A 17,903-nucleotide genomic window follows, 5' to 3' on the forward strand; every position below is an offset into this window, starting at 1 on the left:
CTGTTCAGACTGCTTCCATCAGGAAGGAGGTTCTGCAGCATCCGGTCCCGTACCAGCAGACTGAGAGACAGCTTCTTCCATCAGGCCATCAGACTGCTGAACACGTCATAGACACCTCAGCTTCACTACTGGAACTTTAACATTATGCACTCCATACTGTACAGTAACGCCACTGTTTTGCACATATTCAACTCTGTATATTTTATTTTATATATTTTATTTATTGTTTACTCTATTTAATTTGTAAAATATGTGTACACACACACACACACACACACACACACACACACACACACACATGTAGAAAAATATTTAGTATACACATCTAGAAATGCATATACTATTATATATTGTACATATATTTATTAGTTTCAGATGTAGCCATTCTTGTATTTTGCTTGTTTACATTATTGTATTTTGCACAACTCTGTTGCTTGTGAAGCTCGCACACAAGAATTTCACTCACATGTGCTGTACCAATGTACCTGCACATGTGATGTGACAATAAAAGTGATTTGATTTGATTTGAAGTAGTCAGACTCGAACGTCAAGGAAGGTGGTAGGGAAGCAGACTACGCAGACATTTCAGGTTTCCAAGGTGAGCAATTTATTTACAGTGAACTTAATTTAATGTAACTTAACAAAACTTCCCCCCCCCCCCAAATCAACTCTATTAACAAAACTCAACACAACATGGCTCTGGCAGCGCTCCTCTCTGCTGCATCTGGTAGAGACTGGCTTTAAATAGGGCCTTCAATTTCCCTCCAATTGCCCAGCCAGTACCACTCACTCAAACTGAGGGATCTAAAACTCTGCACAGATTATCTAAAAACACAAAACCTCTACACACTTCTAACATGCACATTTACACAACTAAATGGCAGTATTAACGAAAGGAAAAACATTCAACAAATCCCTTTAAACCTTAACACAAACAAAAGGAAGCATCTCTGTGGAAAAAGAAACCCCTCACCTTGGTTAGACCTGCTGATGTCATATGTGACATCATCAGCACTTTAAAATGAGGAAATACCAGGCAGGCGTTTCCCCACACCTGACCCTCATGAAAACTGAAAAGAGAAACAAAGTAAGTATGAAGAAATGACTTAATCTGTAACATAATAAAATATAAAGAAACATAACTGAGTATTTGTCTTAATTTGCAGAATGTTTGCTTTGCCGGCAACAGAACGCTTACACAAACAAACCGGGGATAGTGAGTGAAGCAATGTCACCCGACAAACCGCAAATCACAGCAAATACATAGAAACAGAATAATGTGTACAGTGTGCAAAAAAAAAAAAAAAGGTAAACACATATGGGACAAATGGAGAGCACTGCAACTGCTCCTCCACTTTGTCACACACCCTGTTAGGTGACAATTTCTGTCTTGTTCCTACAACACTCATCAGTTTTGTAAAATTAAATTACAAAATATAACATAACAACTTAAACACTACTTTCTTTTCTTTTTTCTATTTTGGCCTGTCCCGTTTGGTACTTCAGACAACGATTCTGAATTGCTAAAGGCCAGGAAAGATGCCCAACGGATGTATTTTTTCAAGTGGCGAAAATATAGCAATGCCATATTGGTCCACTTGATCGATATGTATTATTATTGTTTATTTATTTTATTTTATTTTAAGTTATTACAAATTGGACAGACAATTAGACAGAAAGAGAGAAAGAAAAACAGAGGGAAGGGAGGGGGACAGTGACAGAAGACACTGAGGAAATCCGTTGGATCACCGGTTAAAAGAAGAAAAACGAAAACAAGCAACAAGAGAACAACACAATACAGAGATCAAAGCAATGACCTAGACAGTGTAAGTAACAGTCAGTACTAAATATTGAATGTTATTGAGCAGCACACAAGACCGACAGCGCACGATATGCTTTAAGGTAGCAGCTAAGGAAGATCTAGTTTGTCTGTGAGCAACCGTGTGCACACCTGTGTGTGTGAGCACGCTTGAGTTCAAAAGGTTTATCCTTCTAACAATCTGCTAGGGGGGGGGGTCCCCTCAGAGCATGAAGCAGACATGGAGGAGACCCAGGCCCGGACACCCACAGGCCCCCCAATGTGCGAAAGCCCAAGGAGGACCACCGGAGAGGCAACCGCGCCACCTTCCTGGAAAAAGCTGAGGAGAGCCCCAGACATGAGGTCAGCAGCCACGGAGCAGAAGCCACAGGGGATGCAGTGACGAGCCCGCAGGCCCAGCCAGCAGCCGCCGGGTACATTAAACATTACTCTTAATAAAAAAGCTAAATCGAAATGCATAACATGACGTTTGTTTATGTGTTACATGGGGATTTTCAGGTCCCTAGGAAACTGCAGTGCTGAGAACAGAGAGTGTAAGTGTGGGAGTTGCTTAGTTAACAAAAGGCCGTGCACCTGGTGTGGTAGGCCTTTATCTTGCTCAATGAATGGGGTCAATTCAAGACATTCCTCTAAGCCATGTGCCGTAAATGTACTATTGTTAAAGGATATTTTGAGGTTTGGTCAGGCCTGAATGTTTTGCTGTAGTGGGCGTTGGTGTGTTACAGGGAAAGCTAAGCAAAATGACCTCCAGGCCAGATCAGTCACTATAGCTGATTAACTGACAACTTGAGAGCTGGATGTTTTCTTTACAGATATATCATAAACTTTAAAAGAAACAAACAAAAAAACAAATTGGTGTTAATGAAGTACCGTTTGACCCATTGTGTCATTTTCCTTGTTAAAACACTTCCTCAGGAATCGCTTGTAGGTGCCTGAACTGCGGGGATTGAAGTTTTTGATAATTATTGAGCAGCTTTTGTTGCATTAGTTTAATGTAATTCTATTTTTAGTATTAATAATATATGTGATTCTAAATGTTCATTATTTGATCGAAGAACAAATGTGTGTTTCACTGAGAGCGTACCCAGTGATAAAAATATTAACTGGAATTAAAATATGTAAATCACCATATTAACTGAAGAAATTGCTGTTTATTGGTATATTTTTATGATCTTGGGATTTTTTTAAATCACCACATCATAAGATCTCTGACGTATGTGGTATAATTGGGATAATTCTGAAAACTTTCTGTGAAATAAGAGTCATATGACTTATGAAAGGCCCCTCTGTGATTGGTCAGATGCTGCCAAGGCCATGTTCTAAGAATCTGTCCAGATCATCAATCTTACTTTGGCTTGGATTTTCATTCATGTCCAAATAAACAAGCCCACTTAATAACAGATTTTATATAAAATAAATGAAAGCACATAACAATCCACATGCATACACACCCAGTATTGTGTTTATTATGTGATTTCAATTTCAAGTAGAATTTAAATCTAGTGCATTCCATTTATTGCCAATAAATCCCATTAAATGACAGAATTACATATTATTACACTTTCAGACATTACAGACATTAATGTGTTGTCTTTGAAGGATGGCCATTTCTTTTATGTACGCCAAAACAATCCCCAATCTCGCTGCCACTAACACAGAATCTGCAGCTAATCTCACTCTTTGTTTAAAGTTATGAAAACGTATGTCTAAATTAAAGAGAACCAAATCTAGTGGAGTGTTAGGGGAATTTTTCAACATGCAGGCTTTTAGCTCTTAGTATTTTAAACAAAATATTAGCCTAAACCACTATCTTTTCTTAAACAATAATGTTTTGTAAAAGCAAAAGAAAAACCCCAGAACAAAGCTCCTATAAAGTACATAAACTAGTTGCTAAAAGACACTTTCTGGCCGAGAAGCCGGCAGCTTTTGTTGAGAATCAGAAAGCGGAACATTTCCAGAAAGTTGATGCTATAATGGCATGAAAAAATCTGGCAAAACCAGTTTTGAATACAATGTTGCTTTGAAGTTCTAACTAATCTTTTGAGACGAGCTTTGAACTGAAGGTCGTGAATTGTCATAAATTGTTCTTGACATTACTTTAAAGCCTGTGCTTTTTGGTGAGTGCACAGGTATTAGATATGTTAACATGCAACCCCTATCAGAACTAATCATTTTGTCTAGAGGACTAGACGACCACGACACCACATATAGACTAATCACCTTAAAAAAAGAGATAATTAAGCAAGTCTGTCTTAAAGTCCCACCGTCATGGACCAATTGTAGAAAGGCTCTGCTGCTGCCGCCTAGTGAAGCCTTCATCCAAAATGAATTCTGACTCTACTACCTGTCCACACACAAAAAATATTAACAGTGCAGTTCAAATCAAACGAGCATCTGCTAAATTCGTTTTTACCCATTCATGTTATTATCCCATCAAAGATCACATAAAGAATAACAGTAGAAGATACTCACTTAAATATTTGACTACTTACAACTTCAAAGCTTCATAATAGCTATCGGTATTTGAGAGTATTTTGGCAGGACTGGTGTCTGCCATCTCTTCAGATGAAAAGATGTTTTTAAGGGTTGTTTAGCAGCTTTTGATGCAATTTTGTTTTAAGACAGACTTTGAAGAAAGTGATCATGTGAAAGTGAGACAAACACAATTGTGAGTAAATACTGGGTTTAGTTCTCCCATTCTGAAGCTATGAGAACTTTGCGGTCTTCTGCTCCTCCGTTCTTCCTGTAGTAACGAGCCATAATGCCCAACAGCACCACTGACACTAAGAAGGCGCTGGCAAAGACTGCGGTGGAGATGTTGGAGCTGAAGATCTTCCTCATTTCCCAACCTTCCTCACTTGATTTTGTGCCTGGAGAAGCTGGTGGAGGACTCACTGAAAGACATCAATACATGGATAGTTGGACAAGCTGGCAAGCAAGTAAGGAGGCAGAGAGGCAATCAAACAGGTAGATTGATACATTTTGGATTAACCTTCTGGAAGCGTGCCGCTCCTTTCCATCAGAACATCCTGACTGTTCTCTGCTGTATCAGGAAAAGGCTGCCCAACAAACTGCAGAGGGCCCTGGGTAATGTAGTGTCTACCCGTCTCCCCGCTCAGGCCTCGCCTACGTCTGCGTGATGGATCCTTCAGACATCCCTGGGCACATCTGGAAAAGGGACTCTCAGGCTCACACAGGATTACAGAGCACGTGATGTACACCTGTAATGTGGAAGAGTAAAGGCTTTGGAATAACAAGCACTTGTCTAACCACCAGTTACCCATCTTGAAATGCTTCCAGGTAGTTGCCACAACTTAAAAACTACATGTACACTGATCAGGCGTAATATTATGACCACCTCCCTAATACTGTCTTGGTCCCCCTTTCGCTGCCAAAGCAGAACTGACCTGTACGGAAAGTTTTCATCACTCATCCAACTGTCTAATCAGTCTCACTGAACCCGAGGTTTCCGAGCATAATATTGTCTGTCGCATCACACTGCCTCTGCCTTGCCTTCTTCCCATACTGCATCCTGGTGCCAGGTGTTCCCCAGGTAGGTGACGCACAGGCACCCGGCCATCAGTCCAGGCCACCTTCTTCCATTGCTCCGTGCCCATTCTTGGCACTTTCAGTGATGGATGGGGTTTAGCATGGGCACCCTGACTGATCAGATCCCCAATACTCAACAAACTGCCATGCACTTTTGACTTTTGTCTGTTTAATCAAACCAATAACCCGATAATTACTGCAATTTTGGAAATGTTCTAGCCATCACAATTTGGCCCTTCTCTAACTCGCTCAAATCCTTACACTTGAAGGCAAAATGTTCATTTGCTCCCAAATGTCTCCTCCTTACGAACAGATGGCATGAAGTGATACCAGTGTTGTTCACTTCACTTGTCAGTGGTAACTTTGTTATATCTGTATATAGTTATTAGTCAAAGTTTAAAAATGTTGCTGATTCTGTACCAAAATAATTTTTCAAGCTTTTTCACACTTGGAAATTGGATACAAAACAGCAGGAAAGCAGTGATATCAGGATTTTCTTTGTTATGCATATACTCTTCAGTATATAACTGTGTGAGTAATATTTTTGTATAGGTTAGAGGTTTGTATTTGGTGCTATCTAAAGTTACCTGGTCATAGTTTCCAGTAAATTTAAAGGCTTGAAGTCCGAAGTTGAATGCAGTTTTATTAGATGGGTAAATTGTTACTGTCTCGTCTTCTACACACCTGAAAGAAGGTTTAGGTCAATCGTATGAAGCAATGTAAATGGAAGATGACATTTAATAGTTGTAAGTTGTAGTAATTAGTATTGCTATTTAATGTAGCTAAAATACACTCCTGTGAAAATATTATCGACAATTTAGTTGTAAGGAATTTTAAGCATTTTTTAAATTTTACAGCACTTTTTTTTGCATCAGCACTTACCCATTCCTGATGATGTAGTACGAGAGGCTGTTTTCAGGGTTGTTATCAGGAGTGGCTTTGCATGACTCAACAAACAACATCACGTTTGGTAATTCTGAACTAGCTTGGATGCCCATAAAAATAGTCTCCAGCAGCTTGACTTGTACTGGATAGGCACTAGCCTCCACTCTGTTTGTAAAGCTGCTGTTGTGGAAAATTTCAAAAGTGTAGCCAAAGCTTCCGAAGTTGGACTCGGTGAAAATGTAGTCAGCGTTGTGGAGATTGTAGTAATTGGAGATGCTGATGGCTTTGGGAAACTGGCATGAGAAACCGATTTTAACTGTCTTCCTTCGAGTTATAACCTCGTTAGCCAGCTCAAAGGAGTTGATCGCATTCTTGAAAATGATATAATCACCTTTATCCTGTATTTAAGACAAACAAAGGAAAAGCAATTAGTTGCCGTGAGGATAATGAACAAAGGTCGTGATGTTGTTCTGTTCAGTGTATCGAGCCGCAATATTCTTCTCGTTGCGACGTACAGTAACTGGCTTATTTTACAAACTCAAATTTTGCTGTTCATTAATGAAAAAAACATTTTTATCTACAAAGAAATGTAAATGTTTCTCCAAACCTCAATTTTTGTCCCACAAGTGCTGAAGGACATTGCACCCATGATGTGAGTGCTGTTGGAGGTGAGCGAGCATGAAGGGTCACTCAGCTTGAGAAAGTTCTCGTCAATGCCAGGCATGGAAGCTTTATCAAGGGCTACTGTCATCTTATTGGCTGAGCAATGAACAGTGGCCTTGCCTGTAAACAGCACAATCTATATTAGCTACCTATTAGGAATAAAGTATTTTATCATACGATTACTACATATTCATATTCAAAATCATTAAAAAATAAATAAAAAGCTATTATAAAAGAAGAAAACAAAGGAAAAAAGAAAACCGCAAAGAAACAAATGTGATTTTACTTAGTTATAAGAGTCAAATGTTATAATGAAATTAAAAGCTACAAATAAATGTGAAAAAACCTGCAAAATAACAATATTAATTAGATAATAAAACTGAAACATAACAAAGATAATATTGAAATCAAACTAAAACAAACTTGTACAGGAAATATCTTTGGGTTAATTTATGTCAGTTTGTGAAGAGAACTAGCAGAAAACCACTAAATTATACTGGACTGAAACCAAAATCTAAAATATCCAACATGTATGCATTTACATCTCAATCAAACTGTGTTTAACGTTTACCTTATACTTGTAAAACGCATTTAATTACATTATTTAAAAGAATCTAAGAAATGAAACATTTTATTCAGTATATTTATAACCTCGATTTACAATTTTAAAAAAAGCCTAGGTGCTGTGTAACCTGTAAACTGAAAACAAAAGGGAGTGATTTGCAAATCCAAAAAAAAAATAAAAATCACATTGAAAATATGTTACATGTTTAAACTGATCCACTTTACTATTTTAGGACAAATATTAGCTGATACTGAATTTGATGGCAACAAAAAGTAGAGACAGGGCAACAAAAATAATAGCTAGAGGACTATTTTGAAACTGTTAGAGCAGGGGTGTCAAACTCAAATACACAGTGGGCCAAAATTCAAAACTGGAACAAAGTCGCGGGCTGACGTTAATATTTATTGAAATATATTTATTCCTCCAGATATAAGAATGAATCTTTTCTTATGGACTCAAACACGTTTTGCTGAAAAACTGAATATGTAACAAGCAAAGCTTAATACTAAACAATATATATATTAGCTGTATAATACCAGTAGGCCAGCTCTAATAGGAATTTGGTATGGCTTCGCGGGCCAAATGTAATTAGGCTGCGGGCCAAATTTGTTATTATTTACAGTACATAATATTAAAAGATGAAAAGGATCTGGAGAAAACTCAGATTCTTGCTGAGATATTGGAAGATTGTGATCTCTAAGCCCTCGGGGTAATATTACATTAAAAACAGGTTTTAGACCAGCACACGCTCCCACACAGATTACATGTTTTCCAGGTAAGGTCATATATATTTGAACAACACAGAGGTTATGATGCATCCTGTATATATTACAACGGCAATGCTTTCATAGCAGAAGAGTTTGTGTGCTGAACTGGCCTGCCTGCAGTTACCAACTAAATACATTTGTTATAACAGGAAGTGAAACACACAACAAATGAGACTTGGGTCTGTCGTGCAGTTAGAATCATGTATCAGAGAAGACTGGGACAACACTCCCAACAACTGATCTTTGGGACTGTTAAAAAAGGAGGAAATTCTACACAGACGTAAATATTGCCCTGTCCCAACTTTATTCACTCAAAATGATCTTATTTTACAGTATGCCAAATCTTTTGGAAATCAGGTTGAATAAGAAAATGCAAACAAACAATTCATTTACTTATGTAATGGACATAAACAGAAGAAAAACACTGTTTTAAAAGTTGTTTAGGTTTTGTTTTTATGTATTTTTTTAAGAGGGAGTACTGTCACTTTAAGAGGTTTCATGGGAAGCAAAATAGAACCACAAGTGAACAAATGGCCAGCAGTGTTTGTGCTGTTGCCATGGCACTTAGTTATTACACGCACTGCTCATTTGTCAAGAGAGAGAGCAGGTGTTTACTAACCTTGTGTGGTAGATGCTTGGGTCACCAAGACAACAACACACCTCATCTCTGATTGGCTTAATGACAAAAAAAGAAAGAAGATATTTAAGTGAAAATATGGAAAGAGCAAGCTTAAATGTAATGTTGACTTGAAGACTGCTCATTATAGTGATCCAAATATCTAATCAACTTTTCACATCAACACGAACTCAAAGCATTTATACATGTAGACGTGGTGAAGACAGTCTGCTGAAGGATGACTGAACATGGCATGGCTGCTGATAACAGACGGACCGGTGTGAGTTTTCAGACATTGTTGATGTACGATGTGCTAACGCACAACAATCTCTAGGGTTTATAGGTCTGAAATGAGAAAATATCCAGTGAGCAGCAGAATGGCCAGATTACTACTCTTTCAGGGAAGTAGTGATCGATCTAGAGTTGTGACTGTTTTGATGAGTTGTAGATTCAAGTGAGAAGGGCATCAACATGGTAGTAAAATATGTGTGGAAACAACAGCAGTGTGTGACAATGTGTAATGTGTACGAGGAAATGTGCTGCATCAAAGTGGTGACAAGGACTTTCCTGCTGTGAGTGTGTCAAAGCAATCAAGAAAAACCGTAAGGTCCCACCACAGCACTTCAATGGAGTAGTGGTCCGAGCTACGGTTCTTTCTTTTTCAGCCATTCTGCTGTAGTTTTGTCACTGTGCTTGGGATCATTGTGTTGTTTCACTCAGTTTTCACCAAGCTTTGATTGTCAGATTTGACTCTGGGACACTTTAACATACAAAGGAGTTCATGGTTGACTAAGACAGCAAGGTGCCCAGGTCCTGTGGCTACAAAACCATCTTCAATCATCAGCTCTCCCCACTGTGCTTGATGGTTCTGAGGCACTTTTGCTAATATGCTGTGTTTGGGTTTCAGCAAATCTCCACTTTAGTGTCATCTGTCTAAACAACTGTCAGTGCGCCCCAGGGCAGCTGTGGCTACAATGTAGCTTGCCATCGCCAGTGTGTGAATGTGTGTGTGTGGATGGGTGAATGACTGAATGTAGTGTAAAGCGCTTTGGGGTCCTATGGACTAGAAAAGCGCTACTATACAAATGCAGGCCATTTACCATTTACCATTTACAACACTGCTCCAGAAGTTGTATGGCTTATTCACATACAACTTTGCAGCTATGTTGCCAGTCCTTCCAAGCAAGCTATAATTTTTCACTCTGAGAATTGTCTGGCTTTGGGATGATTTTCCTTGGACATTTACAGTGGAGCAAAAAAATATTTAGTCAGCCACTGATTGTGCAAGTTCCCCCACTTAAAATGATGACAGAGGTCAGTAATTTGCACCAGTGCATGTCCACTTCAACTGTGAGAGACAGAATGTGAAAGAAAAATCCATGAATTCACATGGTAGGATTTATAAAGAATTTATTCGTAAATCTGGGTGGAAAATAAGTATTTGGTCACCTCAAACAAGGAAAATCTCTGGCTCTCACAGACCTGTAACGTCTTCTGTAAGAAGCTTTTCTGTCCCCCACTCGTTACCTGTATGAATGGCACCTGTTTGAACTCATCATCTGTATCAAAGACACCTGTCCACAGCCTCAAACAGTCAGACTCCAAACTCCGCCATGGCCAAGACCAAAGAGCTTTCGAAGGACACCAGGAAAAGTATTGTAGACCTGCACCAGACTGGGAAGAGTGAATCTACAATAGGCAAGCAGCTTGGTGTGAAAAAATCAACTGTCCATCAGAAAATGGAAGACATACAAGACCACTGATAATCTCCCTCGATCTGGGGCTCCACGCAAGATCTCATCCCGTGGGGTCAAAATGATCATGAGAACGGTGAGCAAAGATCCCAGAACCACACGGGGGGACCTGGTGAATGACCTGCAGAGAGCTGGGACCAAAGTAACAAAGGTCACCATCAGTAACACACTACAACGGCAGGGAATCAAATCCCGCAGTGCCAGACGTGTTCGCTGCTGAAGCCAGTGCATGTCCAGGCCCGTCTGAAGTTTGCCAGAGAGCACATGGATGATACAGCAGAGGATTGGGAGAATGTCATGTGGTCAGATGAAACCAAAGTAGAACTTTTTGGTATAAACTCAACTCGTCGTGTTTGGAGGAAGAAGAATACTGAGTTGCATCCCAAGAACACCATACCTACTGTGAAGCATGGGGGTGGAAACATCATGCTATGGGGCTGTTTTTCTGCCAAGGGGACAGGACGACTGATCCGTGTTAAGGACAGAATGAATGGGGCCATGTATCGTGAGATTCTGAGCCAAAACCTCCTTCCATCAGTGAGAACTTTGAAGATGAAACGAGGCTGGGTCTTCCAACATGACAATGATCCAAAACACACCGCCCGGGCAACAAAGGAGTGGCTCCGTAAGAAGCATTTGAAAGTCCTGGAGTGGCCTAGCCAGTCTCCAGACCTCAACCCCATAGAAAATCTGTGGCGGGAGTTGAAAGTCCGTGTTGCTCGGCGACAGCCCCAAAACATCACTGCTCTCGAGAAGATCTGCATGGAGGAATGGGCCAAAATACCAGCTACTGTGTGTGCAAACCTGGTAAAGACCTATAGTAAACGTTTGACCTCTGTTATTGCCAACAAAGGTTATGTTACAAAGTATTGAGTTGTATTTTTGTTATTGACCAAATACTTATTTTCCACCCTGATTTACCAATAAATTCTTTACAAATCCTACCATGTGGATTCATGGATTTTTTTTTCACATTCTGTCTCTCACAGTTGAAGTGTACCTCTGGTGCAAATTACTGACCTCTGTCATCATTTTAAGTGGGGGAACTTGCACAATCGGTGGCTGACTAAATACTTTTTTGCCCCACTGCATTCCTGAGAAGATTGGCATCTGTCTACCTTTTTTTTTCCATTTGTGAATAATCTTTATTGTTTTAAAATGCTTGATTTTATATAAAGGCACTCACGTGTCATTTGTCTCTGCAGTGAAGCAGACTGGGACATATCTGTACAGGTCACTGAGCTGTGGTGTCCAGCTGAGAGTGACTTCTGCTTTTCCGAGCAGATCGTCTTTGAACACTTTGGTCATGTTCTGGGGGCCACTGACCTGGAAGTCGTGGATGCTTTAGGGAAAGGAATAAACATTACACACACACACACACACACACACACACACACACACACACACACACACACAAAATCCACAGAAATTCTCTGAGTATTATATCAACATTACAGGGTGTTTGTTTAGGGAAAGCTAGTGCCATAATTAATAATTTCAGTAAGTAAACACCTGGCATGGCGAGCTTCAGCTTCAGCATTAAGCTGGAATGTCTGGCCCACAGTGGCATGAAGAATATCACCGTGTGAAGGGGTTCTGTACAAGAATATGGGCTGCACATGACCGGCTTCACAGTTTGGTATTGGCAGGAGAACTAAAACACAAACAAGGCAGAAAGAATGTAAGTTCTGTTTCTATGAGACTTGACAGTTTCTGGTATTGTGCAGCCATACAATGGCCTCTCTGAGTTAGAGTTGGTTGGTCAGTCACCACATCAGAATAAAACGTGAGACAGTCCTCAAGCTGCCAGTTAAGTCATAAATTATCCAGTCAGTTAACCTTGCTTTGCTGATATTAATGACTCTTGCTTGTGTCAGCACCAACGTAAAGGAAACATATTTGAGTTTTTCAGAGACAAAGTGTAACTTAAGAAAAAACAAGGTAATTTCTTTGTTTATTTAAATGTAACCCTTTAAAGCCCAGCGTGTCATATTTGATACGTGTTTTTGAGACTTTTACATCATCAGCGTGATTTGTTTTTTTTACTTCTACTTTAAATTGCATGACACGTTTTTAAGCACTAAATTGCAAAAATATGGCTTATGTAGCAAATGTGATACAAATTAAAACTCACATATGTGGAGATTAAAATTTTATATATTTTGTCTAAAGATTCAACAAACACTTCATTATCAAAAACTTAAAGATTTCTGGCAGTTATTTCATGGTTCAGGTTTTAAAGCGATAGGTTCATTAGAAGCAACTTTGGAAGCTAAAGTAAACAAATGTATCCAAATACTGTACTTAAATTTCACTTGTCTTGAATATTTATTATACTATTATACTATTTTATATTAAACTGTATACTCTTATATTCTTAGACTATTTAGTACATTTAATAAACAGGGTTAAATGATAGGTAGACTTGTTGCTGTTTTCAACTGAAAGATCAGAATACAATATACAAGTTACACCATGTGAGAAACTCTTATAACACAAATAAAAGATGATTCGAGGGGAGGCTGGGACTCATTGTATTGAGTCATTATTTTTTTGGTTTTTATAATCGCCAAACCACATAAAGTTTTAATGGTAATGTTTTAAAATACCTTTTTCACATGACCTTGTGGAGTTTTTGTGATATTTATGACTTTGTTTATGATATTCCTCTTGTGTTTATATATATTCAGTATTTTTGGGGTGAGACGTGTATTATGTTTGTGTCGCACTGACCATGTACTTTTATGAATCACTTACCCTCAATTGAGAACTGCAGCTTTACTTTGCAGAGAGGAGGTGAGTTCATGCCAGAGGCCTCACGAAACACCGATGTTCCATCTGAGTAGGTCAAAGTGATGTTGTTGGTGGAGAAGTCCTCTAACATCAACTCAAACACGTGGATTCCAGTCTCAATGTCACCTGTACTTGTCAGTATGCATGTAGTCTAAAGGGACACGAATAACAAATGGACATGACAGAGGTGCTGTTTTCTCAGAGCTTATTAAACACATCAGTTTGGAACAGACGGGATTCCAAACATAGTTACTATGTCACCGTTTTGCTTTTGGTTTCATTTCTTCTGTTTCATCTGGTCCAACTAGTCACTCCTGTTTGCTGCATCACCTGATCTCCTGTGTGCCCTTGTCCTACCATCATTCGAGTACTTCAAAGTAGTCATCTGTTTTGTATTTGGTCAGTTTTGTTTCTTTTCTTTTATCACTTGCCTAGTCGGCACAAGTTCTATTCTACTTCTGCTAACTTATATGTGATTCACCCCTTAGGTCCTTCAGATTATCAGTGCATAAACACATGCTTCTAATAAATCCAAAGGCATACTATTAGAGCTGATCTTATGCTTAAAGCATAACAATAATCTTCTTTTACACATTTTTAAAGTCTAAAAAAAAAAAGATTTCATTCTCTCTCTTTGCAAGTAAGCAAATGCAAATGATTGTAATGAGATTACAAGATGAGCTTAACGGAGATAGTTGGTTAAATTATTAGATTTTTTTAATGGGTTTATTATAAATTTGTATCTATTACATCAACTATATTGTCAACATGCAGAACATACTGATCAATCAAAGCATTAAAACCACTGAAAGATAAATTATTGCTCATCTTGATGAATGCAATGGGAAACCTTGCGTCCATTAAGTATGTTACCTTTATAAATACCCCTGACCTAATCACTGTAGCTCACTGATTAGAAATGCACTATGTACAAGTACATTTTTGTACATTTTGCACTGTGACAAAGAACAAACGGTGATAATACAACAGGACCCAGAGACTCTGCTGCCAGTGTCCTGGTGCCAGAGTCCTGGTGCCAGACACTAATTGACACCCAGAAGGGTTAACAGCTGCATAACATTTGATGGTAATTGTCTGTTTTTCATAATAGCACTCATCTCGTCTTACTGGCCATTTAAAAAGGTCTTCCACAGTTCGAGCCATATACACTCAGGCATTCACTTTATTCTTTGCGAGAATTTGATCATTCTCACATCCATACGCAACAATGGATGCAACAGGAGAAAATATGTGTTTGGGCCTGATGAAACCAACATTTTGATTAATATATCAAAATGCTGTGCCTAAAATTAGTGGATTACAATGCTATAATGATTGCTACATCAGATGACCACATTGAAGGTCATTAGAACCCCCGTTTGGTCTGGATTACCTCGTCTAGAGCGAAGTTTGTGGGACCAGGTGTAGCAAAGCGACATTTCACTTCATCTCCATCTGGATCATGTGCCAGAATACGAATCCTCGAAAAACAGTTTTGAGGCACCCTGCAAGAACAGGCATCATATTAGTACATATTACAGTAATTTAACAACTAATCATCGAGTGATGTTTACGTAAGATTTCCAGATTCACGATTTTATGTTGAATCAAATAAGAAAAATGGCATGTACCGCAAAGAAGACACTGTTGTTGTTACGGGACAGCTGTTGACAGTGTGCGTATCAGATCGAGTTCCCAGGTCCAGCTCAGCATATGTTGTCCACTGGGTTTTCCCTTCAACATTAGACACCCAGCAGCAGCCAGAGTTCCTGAAAAGGAGGTGAAACATTTCATTGCTCGTAATTATACGCGTCACTTGAACCAACAATGGCTGCCATCTGAGAAGTGAAAAAACTCTGGTCTGGATTTTATATGCATCTTTGATAAGAGAGTATTTTGGTGAAGATATCACTACAAGACAAACTTGCATTTATTCGTGATTTGTTGGTGTTTCCAAAATATGAGGAGCTGATATGGAGCAGCTGTGTATCAGGTAGCAGAGCAGGTCGTCTACCAATCAGAAGGTCAGTGGCTTGATCCCCAGCTGCTTCTGTCCATGTGTTGAAGTGTCCTTGGGCAGGATTCTGAACCCGAAGCTGCCCTCGATGCATTCGTCGTAGTGTGAGTGAGTGTAAATGTGCTTAAGTATCGTTAAAAGCAACATCTAAATGTGTGTGTGTGAGAATAGAAAGGCACTATACTAATCCCTTTACCATTCTGATCCTACAGTTAACTCCCTTTTTGTTCTTTTATTTGTTCACACACAGACGTTTCTCATAAAAGGCTGGGCTGTCATACCAACAAAAATATTCCAAATGCCAAACTTGTGTTCTATTCAAGTGTCCCAGCAAGCGTGGCAGTCAGCCAGCGTGGTGGAATGAGAAGATGAATATCACTTCTCAAATCAACACTGACAGATACTGTGCTGTGGGAAATGCAGGGTGTGATGTGTACTTTCATTTTAAGCCTTTGTTATTAGAGATCGTTTTTCAAAGTAAAGATCAATTCTGATCAGCCTATAGAATAAATAATAGGGTAACAATTCAGAATGTATCGGCCAGTCCTCAGTACGAGTCCTCTTACTACGGATCCCACTGCAAGTGGGCTGACTTTTCTCAACTTCTTCATTTTTAAGTTGTACTAGATCATGCTTGTTAAATACAATCTTCAATTCAGTCTGTGAGATACGCCAGAGTAACTAGCAAACGATAAATCAGATAAGCTGTGTTATTGTGCCCTGGACTTACCTCAGAGACAAGGAGGCATTATTAGTCAGGATGGTTGCTGTTGTGTGTCCTTCAGACTGGCACCAGCGGCCTTGGCCTGTGCTGTCCTGGTCTGTTTGCAGGACGCTCGACTCGTTAAAGCCTGTACATACGCCACTATCACATGAGAAAGATGACTGATCCTGACAGTTACTTTTGCCATTCTGCCGGTGATAAAAGGTCACCTAGAGGGTTTAAAAAAAATAATACATTTTCTGTGCACATTGTAAAAATCTGCATTGTTTGCATATTCAAGTCAATACAGTTTTCCCCCAAGTTTTTGAACAATTTCCTTCATGATTTCAAACCAACTTTTGTGGGGCTGAAATCATAAATAACAACAACTCCCTAACCCCTGTTCCCCAAGTCGTTGTTGTTTCTTGCATGCTTATAAATGTAGAAACTATAACATCTGTGAAAGCTATTCTATAGTTGTATTTTGAAAGGACCAGATTTCTGTAGTTTTCAGAACAGAAATGTAAACATCAGATAAAACCAGGTTTAAAACTGTTGCTTCATTTCAGAGTCAAAGGTTTTAGTCAGGGGATTTTAGATATCTCGTTTTATCACTTCTTAATAAACAAAAAGGAGAAGGAAAGTAAATGCATTTCCTCCATGTTTTCAGCTCTGTGATGCTTGATAAACTAATTAATCAAATTCCTAATTAAAAACAAAAATGTAAAACCTCATTTCTTCTGTTTTTAACTGTTTCACACTCTATATGTTGGTCTTCCTCCTGTCCTGTCTTAGATTGCGTTTAATTAGACATGGTGACATCACAGAACCCTAACTACAAAAATGAATGTGTCCAAACACAAGAACTGACAGAAAACAAAGACAAATGAACCCACATTTCTTGTATATTTCTTTTAACAGATACAGAGATGGCACATTTTCATTACTATCCACCATTTGGGATTTCTGAAGTTTTTTACTCACAAAAATATTGAAAAGCTTTGAAATTACTGTACAACATGCATGAAAGTGTTAACTATTTTCTTCATCACAAGAGTTTGGATTGTATGCAAGTGTTTTGCATTCCAATTAGGTTTCTTCAGAACTAGCGACGTGGCTGTATGGTTACTTAATTTCTTTTTTTTTAAAAAGGATCTTTTTGCAAATGCCACTACTTTAAAAATATGCATTATTACACTGAGTGTAAACTAATCTGTGTTGTGATCCATATTGCCCATCTTTCACTATCATGATAAATCTCAATATTAAAAGAATATAGTGAAAGTTTCAGCATATATACTTATGTTGTATTACCTTAAATGTCCCATCCATTTCCTTCTCTGGAGCCATGAAACTAATGCTGTCTCCATAAAAGCTGAGAGTCGACCCAATCCCCAACAATGGGAACAGCAGCAGGAGAAATACACCTGCCTCCATGATGTCTGAAAGAATCTGTATGTGCAAAATCTTGTTCAGCCAGTTTCAATCCCTGGGACAGAAGAGGCGGGGAATGAACTAACAAGAATAACCTGATCTCATCAGACCATCAGAAATGTTTTATGTGGTTGTATTATGTGAAAATGATTTTATATGCTAGAATGATGAAGACACAATCTGTATTTGACCCACTGGTCAAAATGATCAAGTCAAGTCATTTATTTTGCACTGTGCTGATTTTTATGATTGCATATTGTGTGATGTGATGATGACCAATCTATCTATATACATATGCATAGATAGATAGTAAAAGATAGGATTGGATATATACAGGT

The 17,903-nt window shown here is 38.7% G+C and overlaps 1 protein-coding gene across 1 annotated transcript; it reads right to left on the bottom strand.

The window, feature by feature from the left end:
• Positions 1-3,228: 3,228 nt before the first annotated feature.
• On the bottom strand, positions 3,229-17,569 carry LOC147339538 (uncharacterized). Its single transcript, XM_086295719.1, has 13 exons — positions 17,446-17,569; positions 16,159-16,361; positions 15,043-15,180; positions 14,805-14,916; positions 13,376-13,562; positions 12,131-12,272; positions 11,805-11,960; positions 8,868-8,923; positions 6,861-7,036; positions 6,251-6,651; positions 5,956-6,052; positions 4,812-5,040; positions 3,229-4,713 (listed from the first exon to the last, which is right to left on the bottom strand). The coding sequence occupies exons 1-13, from the start codon at positions 17,566-17,568 to the stop codon at positions 4,505-4,507; spliced, it is 2,229 nt and encodes a 742-aa protein (XP_086151845.1). The 5' UTR covers position 17,569; the 3' UTR covers positions 3,229-4,504.
• Positions 17,570-17,903: the final 334 nt, after the last annotated feature.

This window comes from Aulonocara sp. 'chitande type north' Nkhata Bay, linkage group LG1 (genome assembly GCF_057382095.1).
Source record: "Aulonocara sp. 'chitande type north' Nkhata Bay isolate Kocher_YH1m ecotype deep benthic linkage group LG1, A_spYH_male_GT1.1, whole genome shotgun sequence".
NCBI classification, from domain to species: Eukaryota; Metazoa; Chordata; class Actinopteri; order Cichliformes; family Cichlidae; genus Aulonocara; species Aulonocara sp. 'chitande type north' Nkhata Bay.

What these genes read in the sequence shown, in the direction of transcription:
- LOC147339538 (XM_086295719.1), bottom strand. Translation starts at nt 17,568, where the DNA reads ATGGAGGCAGGTGTATTTCTCCTGCTGCTGTTCCCATTGTTGGGGATT. An exon ending in TTACTGGAAACTATGACCAG is followed by an intron (nt 5,041 to 5,955) that starts GTAACTTTAGAT and finishes TCCACATTACAG; the next exon opens with GTGTACATCACGTGCTCTGT. An exon ending in GAGCGGCACGCTTCCAGAAG is followed by an intron (nt 4,714 to 4,811) that starts GTTAATCCAAAA and finishes GATGTCTTTCAG; the next exon opens with TGAGTCCTCCACCAGCTTCT.